This window comes from Lates calcarifer, linkage group LG1 (genome assembly GCF_001640805.2).
Source record: "Lates calcarifer isolate ASB-BC8 linkage group LG1, TLL_Latcal_v3, whole genome shotgun sequence".
NCBI classification, from domain to species: Eukaryota; Metazoa; Chordata; class Actinopteri; family Centropomidae; genus Lates; species Lates calcarifer.
The window spans coordinates 13491411-13509696 of NC_066833.1; the positions used below are offsets into that span (position 1 = coordinate 13491411).

Below are 18286 nucleotides of genomic sequence, written 5' to 3' on the forward strand. Positions count from 1 at the left end.
TGCATTCAAGCTCCTGCACCAAACTTCACTTGCGAAACAGCAAAGTAATGAATCGAAACATTCCTGCCTATAGTAGTGCTGTCAGTGGGGATGTTGTATGTGTGTCTGTGTGTGTCTGTGTGGTCCTGATGAGTTCACTGTCCCGTTACCATCACGTCATCGCCCATAAACATGTAATAGCAGCAGGAACAGCCCATGGCATTCCTCTGGCACATAAGTACAAGCGCACATCACCGTTGGCTAACCTCTTCTTCTATAAAGATTGGTGAAATCACTTAATAGCACTGAATTATCTGCCTATTTTTTGTTATGTCTATATCTCACCAAACCTAACCAAAAAGCCAGTAAAGTAGCAAGTTAAACAGAAATGTCTATTAAATTGCTGAGATGCTGCACATTCGAATGAACCTAATTACTGTGAATAGTAAATACTAGTTTGTGTGTTTGCTTTAGTAACCAAGTTGAAATATTCTCTGCCCACTGTTGACAACTTTGGCAAGAAAACTACTTTTGATACTGCTGATACCAACACTTCATAAAAATGTGTGCCTATTTCTCTCAATAATTGTATTTACTGTGTGTCTGTTCTACATTGGTCTACACTGAGCTTACAGCATTTGTGTGCCTGCGTGCAAATGTGTAAATGATGTTGTCACTGTAATCAAAAGGCGATGTGTTGGCAAAGGTCCCCAGTAAAGAATCACCTCTTAAGTCACGTTTGAATAGAAACTATGAGCCCACCCTAAGATTCAGAGTGACTTGCAAACAAAACAAAGAAAAAATCATAAAACTCCAGTGTCAATCATTTTCCTCAGAGGCAAAGAAGACTTGAGCAAACTGCAGCTTCTATAGAATTGCTAGAAGATGTGCACCCAACAAGCTGCTTTGATGCTTTGCTGACTGTTTACTTGACAGAGAAAGCACCAAGCATTCAGTCTGTTGTTCTTAATCCCTATAAAAGCATACCCAACACAAGCAGCTTGCATGTATTATTTAACAGTACTATGCCACTCTATAAATCATATAATCTTTACTGCACATCACATTTTCCCATGCATGCCACCACTTTCAAATATATCTTCCCTGTCTTGCAGGATGAATGCAATGTGTGTGCATGTGTGTGAGTGTGTGTATGTGTGGTCTCTGACATGGTGATAGTACAGATAAGAGCATGCTGAATGGATCCTACTGCTGTCAGCTTCCTGAAACGTTTAATACTGTTGAGCTTATGGATGCTAAATTACTTTTGCCATTTATGTTTTGCCTCTAATATACAAGCTGTTACAAGGTCACAATAAATATTTTGACCTAACACCACCATATCAGTATCAAAAGGCCTAGGGAATCAAATCTTGATTCTTTTGATCAATTCAGCGAGTGGATACATTCATTTTCTAGCTACTAAGATAAAAAAAAAAAAAAGAAAACTACTTTAAGTAATATTTATGCACTTTGGATTAATAAGAAAGACAATTCCAATAATTCCAGTAATTACTGTTATTATGTACATTTTTCATGGAGTTCTGCTGAGTGTTAATTACTACACTATGTATGCAAGAAAGAGAGAGAGAGAGAGAGAGAGAGAGAAAGATGCAGTTGACTGCAAATGTTTATATAGATATTCTACCAACTGAAAGTGTTTTCTGGCTGTATATAGGGGGCCCTGAGATACTCTAAACCCTGTAGATAACACACCTGCATTACGTCTACTCACACAAACAGTCTTGAATTAAATACAAGGGCCCATTATGCTCAACCTCATACAGCAGAGTAGTCAGTCAGTCTATACATAAATGTCTGTATACTGTCGGGGGGGCTAAAGAGTGCCAATCCTGATTTGCATCCTGTAGTCTGCAAATGTAAAGCAAGAAATTATGGTTTTAAAAGTGAAACTGTCCTTTCCAGTGTAATGACAGCACAAGTGATGATCTGTTTTTCATGTTTTGTAGCACAAGTAGTGTCATGCTCTTGCAGCACAGCAAAAAGTATGGCTGTGGTAGTGTGAGTGGCAGATAGGTGTTCCGGTATTTGACCTCTTTGTAACAGCAGATACCAATGATTTTCATTAACGATGAAGGCAGTCACTTCCTAACCTTTACCAACTAGTTTTAGCTGCCTAAACCTAACCCCAATCTGAACTCTCTGACACTGTAGTTTCGGTATAAAAGTGTGTTATTGTTTTGATTGATGTGACCTTAAAGTGGGTGAAATCAGTTCAGTTCAACACATTAAGAGATGAACTATAAATCCACCTGAAGCTGTCGGGTGCATCAAAGTGTGTTTTTTACATGTGTGTGGGTTTGAGAGAGAGAGAGAGAAGGAAGCCGTTGTTATTAGCTATCTGAGGTCAGAACCTGTCTGTCTGGCTCCAAACTTCTGATTTCACTCTTCCATGTCGCAGACTTGAGTGAAAAACCTTCTGATCTTCAGTCATGGCTAATTCCCCAACCCTGAGGGTTTGATCTTGCTTAATTACAGTCTCCACACACACACACACACACACACACACAAAAACAACACATACACACATTAACACGTAGATATATAGCCTATAAATACATGCAGAGTTGGCTTGTGAGGGCAAAATAGTCTTAATTGCGCAAGTCCTTGTGGTAAGACCACAGCCAGTGTGTGCAACTTCATTTGTGCGTCTGTGTACAGTTATGTGTGCGTGTGTGTTAGGGCTGTGTGTCGCTGCTGAAAAGATAAAAGGGTAGATAGCGCTTTTTTTTTTTTTTTGAATCAGGAAATGAAGAACTGCCAAATGGTTGTGGACCCCCTCAAGGCTACTCATTATGGGGTTAAAGTGATGCATGCACACACACACACAAACACACACACTCCTACACTAGTGTGTTTGAAGACACCCGGTGTCTTCTGACACTCTCTTCTACCTCTTTCAACCCTCTCTCTGTCTCTATAACCCCCGCTTTCTCTGTCGGGGCAGGTCTGAGATGAAAGTCGGCCCGAGCCTTTTGCCCCTCGAGGGTATTAATCTTCTAACGACCACATTATCCCTGATAAATAACCCTTCTGTCTTTAGCTTTAGAGCTTATGCAGTTCTTGGTTGCACCAGTAGGACACAGCAGTCATATTGGGCAACTCCCAGTATGAATGTGTGGATTTAAAGCAGCTGTGTTACTGAGGAAAAGCATGTTCAACTCACAAATAAATGTTTTTAAAACCCTTATTATTTATCAGTGTTTGATAGAGTAACTTGTCGACATTTTTGTAGCCTCCCTCCCTTTCTTCATTAGCTCTGTCTTCATCTCTGTTTCTCATTTGGTTGCATTTGATTGCTCCTTTTGTCAGCAAAGGAAATCCAATATGAAATCCCACATAGCATTGGGAAGACAATTTACTCTGCTGCATTAGAAAAAATGCACAATAACAACCCCGTTGACCTCAGAAATTCATACAAAGCAAATTAACAAGAAAAGAGGACGTCTTTCGTCAAAGCTCCTTGGCCTACAGTGACAAGTATAATGCCTTAATATCGTTAAGAATCCAGAGCAGAACTTCAAAGCAGAATTAAGTCTGTATTGATATGGACTGCAGCTAAATATGACAGCCAAATGTGATAGACTTACCTAAAAGTCAGTGTGGGGATGTTTAGAGTCTGTAGGTGAAAGGAGAGGTTGCCATATGGAAATTCCCATAGATGAGCTAAAACAAACGCATACATTAAGTACACAGGGACTGACTCCCTTCTTTTAATTCTTTACACTCTTCCTCATTTTTTGGCAGTCAGAGCAGGCTTCCTCCCATAACTGCCACTCAGTCTCCTGCTATTCATCCTTGTGTTTGTATTTGTTGTAGTAATGCTTGAGACCTTACTGCGCAAACACACTGTGTGTTCATTTTTATTAATCAGGCATTAAACACTGTAAAAACTTAGACTGCCACAAATCAACTCCTCAGCTGATACTTGGTTAACTAAGAACATTTAGGTGATTAGTTGTGTCTTATTCATCATTAGTCATTGCTTGAAAAATAACAGTCTTTGATAAGAAGTAGATTTCTACTGCATGATCAGTATGTAGCTGGCCAGTTTTTCCTCTTTACACCCTCAGGCTAGAAAGTCTAATATCTCTTTATAGATTTCCTTACACTAAATCCTCTGGCTATCACCTATGTTTGGATTAGGAAGCGGAATCGCAACTGATGAAACTGATTAAAAAATACTGTTTTTATCGTGCAGCGGATGGAATATGTTTTCACCCAGGTGGTTAGATGAGTCTTTGAGGATTCTGGAAATACCTTCAGAACCAGCATCAAGTTTTGTTTTGTTAAACGACCTTGTGGGATTCTCAAGATCGCAGGGTATTTAGTTTTGGGAATATCGGATCCCTAGCTTTGTGATTCAAATCCAACAGTAATACATGACAGGAACAAACTTGGGCTCCACTAAACCAGGTTAGTTCACTAAGGGCAGTCAATCATTGCCAACTTTGGCACTTACATTGTTGATGTTTAGTTTTACTGAATACAACAGTCTTAGCATTGCTCTTACATGTTGTCCCCTTGTCTCACTGATTTAGTTCCATTCATTAGTATCAGTGGGAAATAAGCCATATAAATCTCTTTTTCTGCACCCCTTTATGTCTTTCTACCTTTATGTTATTCTGTACTGTTACAAATGGAGTTTGTGGGAATTTACTTTTCACCATCAGTGTTTAACTCCATGAAGAATATTCATTACGCCAGTTGATAATGACTTCCTTCCCGATTAAATAATAGGCCAATCAGTGGCCACGGAACCCGGCCAAGACACAAACCAATGTAGAAGATGAAGAATGAGGTTAGAGGATGGTTTGTGGGCTCTTTCATAGCACTTAATTTCTGATGACAATTAAATCAGCAGCCAGGGGTTTCTGTCATCCTCATTCTGGTATTTTTGAAAGGAAAATCTGTTTTCCATTTAAATCTTTTTCTTTATTTTCTTTCTTACAGTAAATATTATTCTTTATTACAGTAAATATGTAATAAAACAAATAAAATCATATTTGTCAAGCATGCAGTCTGATGTCCTACTCCTAATAATGAAATAATAATGAAGTATTATTTTCGCTTCTAGCTAAGACATCGGTCCAACCCCACTACAAACACACTACTACAAACTCACAGAGTTTAACACATAATCCCTCTGCTTCCAGGCCATAAACAAGTTCCCATACTTAATCAGTACTGACTTGAAGAGCTCTGTCCCTTAAAAAAAGAAAAATATTTTATCTCTTTACAGACCAGGGCTTAACCTGCCAAATCCAAGGAAGATCTCAAACACATGTTGCCTTAAACCCTGCATGCTTGTGTGTGTGTACTCACAACACCTCAAACCCTGGTATTTTCCAGCATCTTTTAGCCCCTGACAGAAGAAGAGGTGGTCATAATTAGCATCACTGCACATGATACAGATGTTTGTCTTAAAAAAGAAAATCTCACCAGCTAAAGCACAGTGTATATTTTTAACCCACTTCATTTGGCCTGCACGTGTCCATCCAGAGTTTACTTGACTTCACACTAGAACCAAAGCAGACAAGTTGTAATGGTAGCAAATATAAACTATTAACAAATTAAATAAATGCTGGCTGCAAAAGTCACGACTCACTTAAAAAACTAATTTTAGGCATTTATTTTTCTATTAACACTGCATGACTCTGCCTTGTTTTCCATCTACTTATGTTTCATGGCAGGTTTTCCACTCAACTAGGTTCACCATGAGGGTCTCAAACAAATGCAGCTGCCACATGAATAAAGTGAATTCTGACACTGCAACAGTGAATTATGAATTATGAGACTATTATTAGAAACTCTCCTTATGATGGTCTATAAATCAAACAATTTCACTCAGTATAATACCATGTCATTAACTGTACGGTGGCCATAATCATCTCCCTGTGCCTCTAATTATTTTTACATTGGGCTTAAAAAGCATCAAATCCCACCTCAGCTCAAGTGTACCAAACATTGTGCCATAGCTTTCAATAACACATCTAAGTGTACGTTCAAGAATTTGGGCCAATCCACTGTCAATCCACATCTAAGTAATCATAAGTGCCCCCACTGTCACTGTTTTTTCTCTAAAGTGAATTATGAGGGAGGAATGTGCTGCCGGCATTTTTATCTCCTTTCTGTGATTTGGAGGCAGCTGGAGAGTAAATAGAGGGGTGGCAGGCGGCAGAGCTGTCAGTTAAATTAGACCAACCGCTTTCACCTTCAGCTGAATCAGACCATGAGCACATCTCAAAACTTCTATCAACAGAGCTCACTGACTGGAAAAGAAAGAGACAACACTGTCGCTCTATCAATCCTGATCATCAGATTTCCGCAATACATTGACACTGCTCGTTCCCAAGCTCCTTACTTTTCTAGGTTTACAAGTCTTTATCAGTTCGAAAAGGAAGTCAAACTCACTGAGCAAATTAGCCATCAAGGCTCATTTATCAGGAGCCAAATGAGCCAGAAATAAATACGTCTAATTTCCAACATGATTACCGCCTAAGTTTGATGTGAAAATAAACTCATGATTAAAGTGATTTCCAACTTTGGCGACAGACGCAAACCTCAGACAACAGCTGGCCCTCGTCTCCTCACTAAATATCCATTTGCTTCAGTTCCATCCAACTGCAGCATCATGCTTTATCAGTGCAAACTGTATTTCCACAGGAGTGTCAAAACACTGCTTTGCAGCAACTTGAATTTCCACCAACAAATCAGATCAGGATCTAACTGTAAGTGGGACACACAGAGAGTACATGGCTCAAATATCATCTGGAGTAGTAGGACTGTGATGAATGTATGTAAATGTCACTGATAGAAAAAATAAAAAGGACTTAATGTTAAATTAACAGGTTTTTTAAGCAGCAGAGAAACACATCTCTGGTAATTTTAATACTAAGTTATGTTCATGGCCTCAGCACTAAATGAAATGTGTGTGTGTGAGTGTGTGTGTCTGCGTGTGTGATGTTTCTTCATCTTTCTTCATCTTTTGATTGCTTTAATTACAGACTTACTGTCAGCTTCCCACTCGGTGCACAGGAAAAACAAACTCTTAGGGCACATGAAAAGAAGTCCCATATATACACACACACACACACCCGTAACACACACCTATTCCAGCTCCAGTCAGTCAGTAGGCTCTTTGATTCTCTGCCTGCCGGTGATCTGTCTTTCATCGTCTCCTCTCCCTGATCCCTTGTTCCCCTCTTTAGCTCTGCTGGGGCAGAACATCTCTCTCCCTGTCTCTGTGTATGTCTCTGTTTATTTTGCAGCGGCTGTAGGTGGGAAGCCTAATCTGCAGCCTGGAATTCATGTGTATGTCTTATTGCATCCCTCTAACTAACGCTTACAATAAAGTAACAGTTGAACAATGCAGTTCTTCCCACTAAAAAGTTCTGTATATTAGCATTCATATGTTTTTAAGAGCATACCTTTCATGATGTTTCCTTGGCTTTATGATTTGCTTGTTCCTTTACGATACAGTGCAGTATAGAATGCAAAAAAACACTCCAAATCAGCATTAGACAAGCCTTTTAGGAACCATAAGGAGGTATTTATTGTGATTAGCAGAATTTAGAATTTAGATTTAGCCTTAACTATGGTATAATTGAAGAAAATAATTCAAACATTGGTTTTGAATAAAATAATTAGCATTGTTCATATTTCCATTTGTCAGCATTACAATAATATACTGTAAGTGTGTGTTTTTCCCCCTTTGTGGAGATTTTTTCTAGAACAAATCCAAAGTCTCTCTGAGCACTCATCACAGGGGATAATTTTCGTTGTCTGCGCGGCCACTAGTTATGATGGATAGATGTGGTTGTCAGGCCCAGGGGATCCTTAAAGTGCAAATCCTTGTCAATCCATTCAAAAAGTATATAGTTAAGAATTTAAGTGCTTGCTTTAGAGGGTGGAAATTTGCAAATAAACAGAGGCGTTCAAGCCTGCTTCTGGTAACGCATATTTTCACCTGCCACCATGAGCAATGTGAGGAGGGCGTAACACAGATCACACTATCCAGATCCTACGCACATCTGCACAGGTGCCCCGACCAACAGCAACATGATCCCTCACTGCCCTCCCACCTGCCAAATGTCTCACCAACAAATGCCAAAAACACCACAGCTGGGGATCAAACCTGCCATAGTGCGCAAGCATTCCTTCACCAGTGCTCTTACCTTCATCTTAGCGTTATAAAGTCCTCTGTGTTAACATGCATGATATCAACCGTGATGTTCAAGACCTCACTCAGTATTTCTGTTTTTCCACAATGTAAGACATTAAATGCCAGATCTCCCCCCATAGACTCTATACAGAAGAAGCTGATGACTCACTGAAGTAGGTTGCCCATATGCAGGACCCTAAGTAGACACAAATTAGACCACAAACCCCAATTTGATTAAACTCGCTCCCTGGGGCCTCTATGGAGAGGTTTCAACTGTTGATTTAGTATTGGTTTGTTGAACTGTCTGTGCGGTGCATGGGGAAATAATAGTGGTGAGAGTGAAACCTATGATTAGAAAAGCTTACTCCTTTTATGTTGCTTTGCCGGGATTATTGCACGTAAATTAAAATATAATGAAATGCAGCTACCTCTCATTTTGCCAGGGCCCTCCTGGAAGCCCCTGAGGGAGCGCTGAAGATTCACTGCCCGATCATAAGCTGTTACCTTGTCCCGTCCTGGTCACTGTGACGGCAATTGATTAAGAACACACTAAAGTTAGGGTATATTCAAGGAAAAGCCTTTTGTTCCCTAATTTAAGAGGAATGCGTACTAGGTTTGAGCTGCACATAGAATCAGTGTTACGGATGCTACAGCTTTATACCAGCCTTAACTACTGCCTTATAAATTTACTGTACTGTATACCTCTCTTCTTTAGCGATCCCAACATACTTAAGTATGAATTCATTATTAATATTAAATGTCTAAATAGCATACTTCATGTCGGTTAAGTACAACACTGAATACTGTCTTTACTACTGTCTTTATTTCATAAAACTGTTACTTTAGAATTTATTTTAAATAAAGCACTTTTTTTTCTTAAATAATAATAATGCACATTTTGTGAGCTTTTTTGTTTTAACAGTACAACTTTTAGGCTAAGTCTAGGCAGAAGTATTTGAGTGAAGTCTTTTTGAACCATTTCCAAACATAATAATTATCCTATAAATATATATTAAGATCCCTGTAGGGATGAAGTCGACACTGACATTGTAGCTTCCTTAGACTTATCTTCTGTTGGATCACCAAAGTATATAAATCTAAAGGTCTTACACCCCCATGGATAATTACGACAATCTTATACATTATACAAAACGTGCAGGATTGGTAGCTCTTGTTTGTGATCCTGGTTCTGGTAAGGCAGTGGATAAAAGCTTCCACCAAACTGCCACAAATTAGTACAGTAATAAGCTAAAATAACTTCACTTCCATAAGTAAACTCTAAATGACGTGTTTAGTAGAATATCATCTTAGATGTGTGAGGCATTATGAAACATTCAGCTCCAACAGGCCTCCTGAGCTCTATAAATTTCTCTACAGGGGAAATGGATATGCTGTGCGGATTGGAATCAGCTGTAACATCAAACATAAATCTCAGCGATGGCTTTCACAAGAAAAACACATGAATCCCCTCTCCTTTCTATGATATCACTCCAAAATAAATAGAGTTATTGTGTGAATTCCAATACCAAGCGGCATAGAGCAACAGAGAGGCGAGTAAGTAAACAAATTATCTATTCACTTCAGTCTAGTATAGGATGATCATGACTACAGGCGCTGGCTTTGTTAGTTTTTCTGCCTTCATCCCTTTAATCCTCAGAAACCATATTAACTTCTTTTGAAGATGAGTTACTCTCCCTCCCCTGTTTCTTCTCTGTGTCTCCTTTGCCTTTCTACCTGTGAACATGAAAGATTCAAGTGGCAGCGGAGACAGGCTGCACCGGGGGCTGCAAGGGGAGAGAGAGGAGGAGAGAGAGTGAGGGAGACGCACAGATAAAAAGACAGAAAGAGGGAGTGAGAGAGAGAGAAAGAGAGAGAGGGGGGATAGAGACGGATTGATTTCCACCTCCAGCAGCTATAGTTCAAAGCCAGCCAGCAGACTTCAGAGGCTCGGCAGGACCCGGCATGTCCCCAGCCGGGCCGAGCTGCCTGTCTGCGGGTAGGACTTCCCCTGGGGGCCCCGGGGCCCGGGACAGTCAGGCGGCACCAAGAAAACAATTATGCAGACAGAGGAGAAAGGTGTGCAAGGCCACAAATGCACACTTGCTCTAACATCCACAGCCAAAAATAAAATGTCAGAATCAACCTTCCTGACTTATCATAAGGCTGATATGACACATGAAAGGCACTGAAATAAGTCATGGATAAGAAAACACAAGCAAAATTCCCTGTCTACTTGCATTCCTAATGAATTTCACACAAGAGCATAAAGTCAGAGTTTAGGGTCTGCATGCTTATGATTCAAAATCATACCCTTGTCAAAAAGCAACTGAGGCCTGAACTACAAAGCTACTGATGTGAGAAATTAGCAACAATCTCATTTGTCTTCCACCTTCAGCTAAAACCTTTGCACCAACACGTACAGGAGCTGTCGCATACTTCAGAATGGATTTGAGGACATGCTTGTTGCACACAGACAGCACTCAAAAATGCATATAATGTAGCCTAGATGACGTTCGTGCAAATAATAACATTTAAAATGTATTGCTCCAATCTCATGCACTTGACAACAAACATATCTGCCAGTACATTCTAAGATGTATACTTTGGCCAATAGGAACCAGCATGTCACTTAGATAAGATGTCATCTAAATGTGGCAACGCTGTGTTTGAGGTCACTTTTACATATTTTGATACAAAACAGTAATCATAAACCATGGTAGGTGTACATTTTTTTGCATCTGCGCTGTGTCTCTTCTAAAGTCAACATTTCCCAAAGCAAAAAGAATAAGAATTCAAACTTATGGTGAAATTACAGTAAAGCACATGTTTGTTTGGCATAATAAGTCAGGAATTTCCCCGAAGTCTTGCAGCAATCTGTCCTTGCATTCCTGAGAGCTGCGGAGCTGCTCACACGTCTACGTACCTGGAGCTCAGAGAAGGGGGGTCGGGGGGGCGGCACACTGGTCCGGTTTCTCCGATGCACTGCGGGATCAGCTGGCGGGCGATCAGTCCCCCTGTGTGATCGGTGATCAATCTGTTGCGTGGTGTCGGGTGAGCATCGCCGAGGGACTGACTGGCCTTCTGCGAGTTTTTCCTCCTCACTGCTCGAGCTGCGTCTCAGCCTCCGCTCTGGTGCATGTGTGTGTCTGCAGGCTCCTCCTTGGGAGAAGGTGGGGAAAAAAAGCGAGAAGTTTTCTCCGCCCTGAGTGGGAAACAGATTAACGTGCCCCAGGTAGACTGACTTTCGGCGGGGACGGTCGACACGCTGCAGGCTACGACTCAACCCCGCCATCTAGTGCACGCGAGGAGGTGGTGGCAAAGTCTCACCTCCAGTCAGATGTTACCATAACAAAAACATTTACTGAGACCGACGCAAATCACCAATGCTTGTCCTTACAGTATACTTTCACAATAAGATTACATTATATCAGACATAAAAAAGGCATATAAGGCAGACTATGTCCGTTTGTCTATCAGAATAAAACAGTATAAACACATAAAGAGGTGTTTAAAAGACATCTATACACTTACAATATTACAGTTCCCATCACTACCACTGCTTCTACTTTTTCACTGTTATGCTATTGCTGCAAATATTACCACTAATGGGAGGAGTATTTAGGTCCTGTACTCAGGTACATGCAATATCACAAGTAAAAGTCCTGCACTGAAAATAACTCTGCAGCAAAAGTACAGATATTATCACCTGAATGTACTTGAAGTATCAAAAGTAAATTATGCACCAGACTGATCATGGTCAGGATAATAATGTTATCATGCATCAAACTGTACGAAGAATTGTAATCTTGTTGTGACTGTCAAGGTGGTAATACTGTGGGACAAATGCATCATGTTTTATAAGGTTTTCTCTATCAAATCTTCATCTGCAAAATAACCATAGGTGTCAAATAAGTGTAGTGGGGTAAAAGTTATAATATTTGCACTCTGTATAAGTAATGTAGTAACCATTAAAATAGTTACATGTAATTATAAGCACATCAAATTTGTACGTATTTGTGAAAATATACTTAGTTACTTTACACCACTGAATACAGCTGCTAATCCCACTGCTTCTACTAGTGCTATCACATACACGAACACACATACACGCACAAACACGCACCTTTTTTCTTCTGAAACAGAAGCCATAAATTAGTTTTGAGTGTGTTTGTGTTCATGTTATGTCGATGACTGGTGCCTGTTGTCTGAGTGGGACTAAAGCTGGACTTTAGTCTTCCTCCTCCTCCTCCTCATCCCCCTTTCCGCTGCTTCTCCTTTTCTCAGCCACAGGAAGGGGGACATAAAAGAGGGGCTTTGAAAACACTGGGAGTCCTGTAATTACTTACTCTTCCTCTCTCTCTCTTTCTCTGTTTCTGTCTCTCCCTCTGCTCCTCTTTCTGTACTTCCCTTCATCTCCATTGCTCTCTTTCTTGGTCACTCTCTCTTTCCTCTCACTTTCTCTGTCCCTCTGTCTGTGTGTCCCTCTTCCTTTCTTTCCCTCATCCTCCTCTCTTTTTTCTCTCCTCTCTCTCTGTCTCCCTCTTCCTTTCAGAGACTCATTGATGTCGATCCAGGGGCTTCCTGACTGAAAAGAGGATGAGAGGAGAGGAGATTAGATGAGAAGAGAGGATAAAGAGAGGATAACAAGAAGAGTGATGAGTTCTGCTGAGAGAATGATGGCTGCTCTGTCACAGACCGGACAAAAACATGTATTAAGCAAAACCTCATGTACTGGATGGTGCAACATGAAAACACATGCAACTGACTCTGCGTAAGGTGAAACAAGATAGTGTCTGTTGAGATAATATGACAATACAGTAAGACAGGCCTAGATACATGAAGCATAATGTGGCAACAAAGATTAAAGACCATATATATATATATATATATATAGCACAACACAATGAAACATCTCAACATGTACATTCACATAAATATTTTTTGTTCCACTGCTAAAGTAGTAAATAAATAACACAGGAAAAATCATAATTTAAAACATGTTGTGTCTCTATGAAGTCTCAAGGTCAACATGCATTAACGCTGGAGATCAGAATTTTGAAGATTGGGTGTAGTGCAGCATCTGTCCCAGACTGACTTCCCTGTTTTACCCCCTCCTCCCCCGAGCACCACATCAAAGTACTGTAGCTCAGAGAAGACAGCAGTCAGTGGAGGCCTTATTTACTGATTGATGTAATGAAGTTAGAGTAACTTCAGTTTGCAGCAAAATCATTGAAAAAAAACTTCCTCGTGCTTCAACCCATGACGTTGAAAATATAGTCCAATAGTTGTCCACTTTTCAAGGATGAACCCAAATCTATATTTTTTTAAAGAAGAAAAAATAAATAAAAAACAATGATCTCCTTATATTTAATATAATATTTACAAAATTATCTTACGAGGAAAAGTGTAAATTGGAACCACAGTGCATACAAACTCTTCCTTTGAATCTCAAGATTATGATGATAATATAAATATATTTCTACATTAATTTATGTATGTAGAATTTGTCTGATTCATTGTCACATAGAACCAGTTCATGTTAACACAAAAACTATTATTAAAAAAAATTAAAGGTCATATGCATCACATCGCATGTAAACAAAACAAACAACATACAACAATTTCATGCTGTTCAAATATTTTGGTGTAACCCTAGCTGAATTGACACTGTCTCAAACTACAATAAAAAAAAAAGTTTTCCCACGTGTCTTGAAGAACATACACATGCTGTACAAGTGAACCTGCCACAGACTCCATGACCTTGTTAGTACCCCTGTTAGCGCCCCCCACATGTGCATTGTCTGCAAGAACACACACTCATCCTCTGACTACTCCTCAACGAGGAAGCAAAGATCCAGTTGCCATGGTAACTGCTGTGTCAGCTAACCTACTTTTGCGTGAACGAAGGACATTGGTCGATGAGAGAGAGGTGTATGGTATAGGTACATGGAGAAGATCCATATATACACACAGACACATGCACATACACACTACATATTCATTATATTTGATCATCTCAAACAAGATTTTGCCTTTCTCCAGAGCAGTGGCGGAATTCATATGTTCTACCGTATGAGAAATGACAGGATGCTCAATATTGATTACTATTTATATGAGTGATAAAGAACCCGACAGGTAAACCAGGTTTGTGCAGAAGAAAACAGCCATAAAAATAGAATATGAATGCAAATGAAGCTGCAGATGAAGTTAAATCAACACAGCTTAAGTTTATTTTCATAGCTCATCATAAAAAGGATTTCCCAAAGGCCAACCTTTAATTACAAAATAATTACTGCAGTAATAAAAACAATGAAGTTTTCTATCTTATATGGCAGCAATAAAACTAAATATTGCAGTACAGTATGCAGCAAAAAAGAATACATAGCATAACACAGTGAAAACCCACTGGAAGCCTTGAGCAAACTGGGCACCACTCACTGACTCTACCCTGAGGAAGGAGAAAAAAAGAAAGAAAGATCACATTCTTTGGGGGGGGGGTGTTAGGAAAAATGGTCCTTAAAATATGACAATTATGACAAAGTTAATGTTTTATATTTAATACAACTGAAAATGCCAACACTTGGGTGTATTATGTATTATTATATGAATTAAATATGTGTAAAAAGCACAACATGGTGTATAGTGCACAAATGCATAATCTATGAGTTCATCATTAGAACTCACACAGAGCTGTTTAACCCTTGTATCTCTAAAAGGCTAGTTTCCATTGCTAATTGGCACATCTACTATTTAACAGCATCCACCTTTTGTCTGTTATTGACAACACTGGGTCCTACAGGGAGCCCTAACTATGCTGCTTAAATGGATTGAGGGGAATTTTCATCCAATAATCATTTTTGTTCACTTCTCCCTGTAGTTCCTCACTAATTCTGAATCATTGGCTGTGGAGAATTGTATTAAGCAGATGAAACACACTGGGCATGACATGAGTGGGTACGATAAAGAGAGAGAGTGAGACACCATGAGTTTGGGATTGTTGCCAGCACTTGTGGGCTGCTGCGCTTAGCGAGGCATTCCAAATCAGGGTCTGACAACAACAATAACAACACGCACACACACACATTTTCAGCAGCTGACTTACTGTGGCATTACAATATTCTGCAGCCACAGGGATTCACACACACCAATAAGACATGGTGTGTCTCTGTAGATGAGATGCAGAGGGAGCTTCCTCTCACAGCTGAGCTGCAAAAAGTTTTCAAGTTAACTCAGGAGTGGTGCTTGACCTTATGATTTTAGAATTGTTATTTTCTCTTCCAGTTATGAATTAAGGCTCCCGTTGCATCTTGTTGGAGCCTATTATGACCTGTTAATTTGCATCTCAAGGTACTAGAAAATGTTCCATTTTGCTGTTTTGAGTTACCTGTATACTGTAGATGGCCTATGCAAATACTACAGGATAGTTCAATCACAATGAGTATGTCTTGTTTTTGTATGAACCACTAATCAGTCTGTATAAGTACATATAGAATGTGCCTGTATGTATAAATGGCAAAATATTGTCAGTGTTAAATGGAATAGCAAACCATGGCAATACAGTATATAACAGTCTAAGTATCTGAGTAATCAGTGCTGTTGTTCCACACCACATACTTCTGTCTCATTCTAGGCTTCAGCAGTCCACCCTCTCCTTTTCATCGTGGGTGGTAAATAGTGGGTCCACCCTCCCACCCCCCACCCAGGAAGGCGTCACTATGTCACACACACACACACACACACACACACACACACACACACACACACACGCATATACATGCACCCCCACACACAAGGACAAACGTACACACACACATGTGCCTTAATCACTCCTGATCCCCTCTGGGCCTGAATGTGAGAGCAGAGCAGGTCTGAACAGGTGGAAAGGCAAAGCAAGCCTGCAGTCATGGCTGGGAAACAACACACACACACACACACACACACACACACACACACACACTTCTTTGTCCTTTATCTGTGGTGTGTCCATCACATAGCCCGTGACAGTATTTATCTGCAAGAAATACTTTAGATGCCATGGTTTTTTCCTTTATCCCACCATTTCATTGAAAGCATGCATGTCATATAAACACCCATTTATCCATTAGCTCCTTTAAGTTACAACATGATGTACACACTGTTAACTGTAGGATTACCACTCTGGAATTTCCAGAGTGGTAATCCTACAACATTCCTATTACATATTACATTGTACCTGATGATACATTCATTTGGTTGTGGGTTACTAATTTTGTACGAATTTGTCTTAATTTGTTTTTGTTTACCATTAATACAGGAGAAAAGATCAGCTCATGGCCACCAGATGTCGCCAGAATCCACTATTTCCAGAAGCTCCATTTTTCAGCTGGATGTAGTTGCTGAGGTAATGAAAAGGATGTTTCTGCTCCTGTCAGGTGCTTATCACAAGGTGAGACATTTGTTTCTGACTGAACACATAACTAGACTGTACTCTTTTGTTAGTTTGTTTCACAGAGAGGAAAAGAAATCATACAGTCTGACCATCTGCTTTGAAGCTATGTCTAAAACATGGACGCACAAGCATAAAACTCGGTTGGAAAGACCGTGGGGATGTTTTGTGTATGAAGGTCTTCGTGAGTAGGTGAGATGACAGAAAACCTTCCCATAACCTCTCTTTGTTAGACAGCTGTGACAACACTCCTGTATTTCTCCTTAATGTAGTCTGTGTGAGGGTGTGAGGAGAGAAGAAACCTAGCTGGTGGTAATCAGTGAGCGGCTGCGGAGCTGCCGCGGAGCTGCCTCCCTCTGGGGTTATAAGGTCTTTCTCTCTCGCTCTCGCCCTCTCTCTCTCTCTCCCAGTCGGTATCAATCTGTCTCTGGTGCGTGAGCGCGCGCCGCAACTGTGATCGGCGCGCGGATGATGATGATGAGAACGTGACCTCACCGCTTTCTGCACAGCTGCTGGTGAGAGGAGGGGGAGACAGAGAGAGCGAGCGAGACACAGAAACACGTTGTGGGGGAGAGAGACGCACAGAGAGGTACAGAACAGCGGAGAACATTCACAACACAGCGGCAACAGCTCGGTACACGGAGACTCCGTCGTGGGGCGTCCTCGGGCTGCTTCTCGCCGGTCCGCCCCCCAGAATGTTCTGTGCTCCCGGTTCACTTCCACGGTACACGAACCAGTCGCCGCGGCGTCCCCACGGACACTGAAGCCCAGATGCTCACCCTCTCCGCCGACATGGACGAGTCTTCGTCGCTTCTGGATCTCCTGGAGTGCTCGGTGTGCCTGGAGCGCCTGGACACCACGGCCAAGGTGCTGCCGTGCCAGCACACCTTCTGCCGCCGCTGCCTGGAGAACATTGTCAGCTCCCGGAACGAGCTCCGCTGCCCGGAGTGCCGCATCCTGGTGGACTGCGGGGTGGACGACCTGCCGGCTAACATCCTCCTGGTTCGCCTCCTGGATGGTATCAAGCAGCGGCCCCAGCGAGGGAGCGGAGGAGGAGTTGGAGCGGGCGGCAGGCAGTCCCTGGCCGGGGGCTCGCTGCAGGGATACGCAGCCGGGACATCCGCTTCCCCCCCGGGCAGTGCGATTAGAGAGCTGCCCGTAGCCACCAGGAGCTCCCCTGTCAAGGTTGGTTACTTTCCCACTACATACGCCAGTCTCTCTCTCTGTAAAGTATGCTACTGAAACATCCAAACTATGCTCAAATGTTTCCACGCTTTATGAATACTTGTTTTATCACAAAAACAACCACTTCCATAAATACAACTTAAACATTCTGCAAATGGCCAGGAGCCCCCTTTTCAATTTGGTATACACACAAAACAACATAATACCAACTTCAAGGCTGGATCCCTCACTGCATGCTGCTGCCCAGTAGCCTACAGCAGCAGATTTTGGTGGAAGAAGATTTTGAGGACAATTGTAGGCTACTGACGAATTGTTCACTGGTTATCTCTTGTGTTTGCTGGGGAACAGTGTATTCAGCATGCTGCCTGCACAGATATCAAGCTGCTCTGTGGTTATGCAGATGCAAATATATACTTGGAATTTTATTGCAGCATAGATTGTTTGATGAGTAGGATGAACAAAAAACTTGGTAGTAGATTCCAAGTTATGGAGCATGGTGACAGAGTAAAGTA

General features: G+C 41.1%; 2 protein-coding genes across 2 annotated transcripts in view; both read left to right on the forward strand.

Annotated features, from left to right (window-relative positions):
* Positions 1 to 13865, forward strand: part of LOC108900549 (coiled-coil domain-containing protein 138) — a 52203-nt gene extending 38338 nt beyond the window's left edge. The window contains exon 12 of the mRNA XM_018701669.2: positions 12717 to 13865. Coding sequence (XP_018557185.1) covers positions 12717 to 12753 — 37 coding nt within the window. The 3' untranslated portion in view covers positions 12754 to 13865. The remainder of the gene's footprint in view (positions 1 to 12716) is intronic.
* A 2226-nt stretch (positions 13866 to 16091) lies between these two features.
* The window catches only part of LOC108892741 (E3 ubiquitin-protein ligase SH3RF3), an 86617-nt gene continuing 84422 nt past the window's right edge, over positions 16092 to 18286 (forward strand). The window contains 1 exon segment of the mRNA XM_051070408.1: positions 16092 to 17774. Within this exon segment, the coding sequence (XP_050926365.1) occupies positions 17361 to 17774 (414 nt within the window). The 5' untranslated portion in view covers positions 16092 to 17360.